The sequence below is a fragment of the Poecilia reticulata genome, unplaced genomic scaffold, assembly GCF_000633615.1.
Source record: "Poecilia reticulata strain Guanapo unplaced genomic scaffold, Guppy_female_1.0+MT scaffold_236, whole genome shotgun sequence".
Classification (NCBI taxonomy): domain Eukaryota; kingdom Metazoa; phylum Chordata; class Actinopteri; order Cyprinodontiformes; family Poeciliidae; genus Poecilia; species Poecilia reticulata.
In genome coordinates this window covers 205,332-209,268 of record NW_007615028.1, presented here as the reverse complement: position 1 = coordinate 209,268, position 3,937 = coordinate 205,332, and the positions used below count along the sequence as shown (strand labels likewise).

Below are 3,937 nucleotides of genomic sequence, written 5' to 3'. Positions count from 1 at the left end.
TATTTTGTTTTTAAAAACAATTAAATTTGTTGCTGTTTGCCTCTTGAAAAATATTTTCCCTTGAAGTTACTGACAGAGCCATAACAAAATATTGCTTTATTCATTTAATCGTTAAATAATACACTCTGTTAGGTCTTGGTTCAATAGGCTATGTGCAATCATTTCAATATGTTTTAATAAACATTAAACCAGTCCGGCCCTCGGCTTGTAGCAAATTTGTTTTTTTGGCCCTCTGTGTATTTGACTTTGACATCCCTGCCCTACATGGACAAACCCATATGGGACCCATATGTCTGCCCACCTTTCTCCCATATGGGGCCCACCTAGGCATGCTGGCTGGGATGTTGTTTCCAACAGGAAACAGATTTAAAGAGAATCTAAAAACAAATCCAGGTTTCTATGATCCAGATCTAAAACAAGCAGACATGCAGTGATGCCAGCAAGCACCACATAGATCTGCTACAGATCAGTTATAGATCCTGTTTGTTCTTGTTGAAGGCGACACGAGTTTCACCAACATGGACACACAGGCTTTTATTTTCCAATATGTTAGTGCTGAGGACATGGAGCGTCCTGATTGGCTGATTGGCTGAGGATCAGTTCCTTGTAGGTCAGGTCTAGATTTTACTTTCCTGAACAAATCAGCGTTTCTCCACTTTACAGAGATTCGTTCAGGTTTTTATTTATTAAAGGAGATCAGAAAGAAGTTATTGATCCTGCAGGTTTACATCAAAGTCAAGGTCAAAACTTTAGCAGAGGTCAGAGTTCAAACCAAACCTTTGTAACGGAAAATAAAATAAATGAATAATTTTCTCATATCTAGTAATTTGACTCAGAACCTGGAGGAGGAGAGCTCAGTGCTGAGACCTCCAGGTCTTCATCACCATCACCATCATCTTCATCACCATCACCATCATCATCATCATCATCATCATCTCAGAAATCAAAACCAGTAAAAACTTGGAGTCCAGGAGGAGAAGATCTGAAGCTGAAACTCCTCCATCTTTCCTCTCTGAAAGTAAAACTTCAGGGTGCCGACTCCACCGTTTCCATGGCAACTGCACCCTCAGGCTGAGCACTGGAGATCTTATCGATGGACTGGAGGAGCTGAGAGACCAAACGGAGAGTTTCTGCTTCCTCCAGCAGCTGCCTGCACACACAGAAAGGTGAAAGGTCACTGAGCTGCTGTGGTCACATGACCTGAAGCAGCCAATGGCGGCTCAGCTCCGGCCTCTGGGACCTGAACATCTGGAGAGGCTGAGAGCATCTGGAACTCGTCACACCAGAAGCTTCCAGAGGGGGAGCTAGAGAGCAGCTCGGAGTGGAAGAGGACGAAGGTCACTTTACGTCATCTGGGACCAGGAAGTGTTATGATCAGTTATAATGATTATTTCTAGTGATCAATAATAATGATTATTCACGAGCCCCAACCCCAACATGGTGCACATGCTCAGTGCGCTTTAAGTGGCGGACGTTGCCAATGATAATGGTAGCATTAGCATTTGCAATCACATGGATTGTTTTGATTAAACACGTCTCAAATTGAGCCCTGCTGGCTCCGCCCGCTCACTTCCTGCAGATACTGACCTGACGGAGGAGTGGGCGTGGCTTACTGACTTGCTCAGGTACTCAGCCGCCACCTGAGCGTTTTGTCTCATCGTCATGACGACCTCGGATTCAGCAGCCTTCAGACGGTTGTTTTCTGATCGCAGAGTGTCTACCTCCACCTAAACACACACACACACTGCTGTCAGGCCGGATCAGGCGGTTCTGTGCAGGTTCTGCTGGTTGAACCTGAATGGGTCAGTACCTTTGGCCCAGTGGGATCAGTGAGGAACCGTTCCCGGTTTAACAGGAAGATCCTGGACGAGCCCCCAGGTGTTCCTCAATTCTCTAGAGCAGGGGAGCCCAAAGCCTGGAGGCCCGGCATCCTGCACCTTTTAGTTCTCCCCCTGTGGTAGCAACAATCTTTCAGCTTCCAATGAGCCATTTGATCCAGGTGCGTTAAACCAGGGAGAGACTAAAACATGCAGGATGCCGGGGAACCAGGACCGACTCTGCCCTCCCCTGCTCTAGTCCAGGGGTGGGCAGCTCCAGGCCTGCAGGGCCTCCTGCAGCTGTTAGATGTGTCTCCACTTCAACACACCTGAGTCAATAATGAGGTCGTTAGCAGAACCTGACTGGACTGAGGAGGAGATTCAGCTGTTGGATTCAAGTGTGTTGAACCAGAGAGACGTTAAGAGCTGCAGGACTCTGGACCTCCAGGACCAGGACGGCCCAGCCCTGGGTTAGAGGCTCCATGTTGGTAAGGACCAACACACACCAGGACCAACACACACCAGGACCAACACACACCAGGACCAACACACACCAGGACCAACACACACCTGGACCAACACACACCAGGACCAACACACACCAGGACCAACACACACCTGGATCCAGGTTTACCTGCAGCTGCTGAAGCTCCGCCTTCAGTCTGGAAACGCTGCTCTCAGCCTTCACTGCTCGCCTCTGTAACACACACACACACACACCCGTCAGTCCAGGTGTGAACCGATCTTCCTCCTCCTCCTCCTCCTCACCTTCATCAGCTGCAGGTTCTGCTCCACTGACTGCACCATGCTCTCCAGGTCCTGCGCCTCCTGCTCCTCCTGGCGCCTCCTCTGCTGCAGCTCCTCAGAGAGCCGCCTCGCCCTGCAGCAAGGCATGCTGGGTAAACAGGCCGCCATGCCGCACAGTGATTGGTCGGTTGAAACTCACCTGGACTGATGGAGCTCGGCTCTCCTCTGCAGCTCCCTGACGCTCCGCCTCAGCGCCGAGTTCTCCTCCCTCATCTGGATCAGAACCAGAACTCAAATCTTTTAGTGTAGTTACTAGAAATACTTAAGTTGTTTCAGTAGAGATGGACCTGGTTCTGGTTCAGAAGCGGCTCCTGTGCTTCCTACCTGTTGGATCAGGCTCCGCCCCCTGCTGGCGTCTGATTGGCTGAGGGGCGTCTCGTCTCCTCCTTCAGGGTTGGAGGAAAACCTGGAGGAAAGGAGTCAGCCGTTACCATGGAAACCCAGAAGCAGCCAGGTCCTTTCTGAACCATATAGCGCCTTATCCAATCATTCTGATGATTGGATCAGAATCATTCTGATGATTGGATCAGAATCATTCTGACCACTCAAAGCGCTTTCACACACCGATACGCAGCTCGGGGTTAAGTGATGGCCTACCTCGTCTCTTCTCCTCCATCGTCTTCATCCGCATCCTCTTCCTCCTCGTTAGTGCAGAGGGAGGAGCCGCTGTCCACCAATGGCTGGAAGCTCCGCCCCAAAGCATCCTCCTGATTGGACAGAGAATATAACAGCTGCAGTGGGAGTGATGGCCAGCAGGTGGCAGCAGACACACAGAGCTTCACTGGAACTGCTCAGTCAGGTGTGAGCTAATGCTAACCCCAACCCAAATCTGGGTCAAAGGTCGCCGTGGCCTGAAGGTTTGAACTCTGAAGGTTTAGAGTTACAGCAGCAGGATGCGCCGGCTGTCCAACAACCGGAAAATTATTCAACCACAGAAAATATTTATAGAAATCACACATAAATGATTATATCAGGAATAGTCTCACTGAGCCACAGACTCCATGATCCGTCACTTCTTCTGCTCCTTTTTCAGGAATTTTCTGGTAAAATTTTCCTAAATTTATTTCCCAAAACGTTTTCCATAACTTTTCCCTCATTTATGTAAAAATGTTGGATTCTTCTCTTGTCCCACTAATAAAACAAACCAATTCTATCGTCAAACTCATTTTATCAGTTTAAAAATAACATCACAACTTTCAACAATGAATTAAAACGCATAATAATAATAATAATAAAAATAATAATAATAATAATAATAATAATAATAATAATAATAACAATAATAATAATAATAATAATAATAATAATAATAA

The 3,937-nt window shown here is 47.4% G+C and overlaps 1 protein-coding gene across 1 annotated transcript in view; it reads right to left on the bottom strand.

Annotated features, from left to right (window-relative positions):
* Nucleotides 1-611: 611 nt before the first annotated feature.
* entr1 (endosome associated trafficking regulator 1) overlaps nt 612-3,937 on the bottom strand; it is a 6,013-nt gene continuing 2,687 nt past the window's right edge. Inside the window, exons 4-10 of the mRNA XM_008402532.2 lie at nt 3,222-3,331; nt 2,949-3,030; nt 2,764-2,837; nt 2,586-2,697; nt 2,452-2,514; nt 1,588-1,727; nt 612-1,150 (exon numbers count right to left, since the gene is read on the bottom strand). Coding sequence (XP_008400754.1) covers nt 1,027-1,150; nt 1,588-1,727; nt 2,452-2,514; nt 2,586-2,697; nt 2,764-2,837; nt 2,949-3,030; nt 3,222-3,331 — 705 coding nt within the window. The 3' untranslated portion in view covers nt 612-1,026. The remainder of the gene's footprint in view (nt 1,151-1,587; nt 1,728-2,451; nt 2,515-2,585; nt 2,698-2,763; nt 2,838-2,948; nt 3,031-3,221; nt 3,332-3,937) is intronic.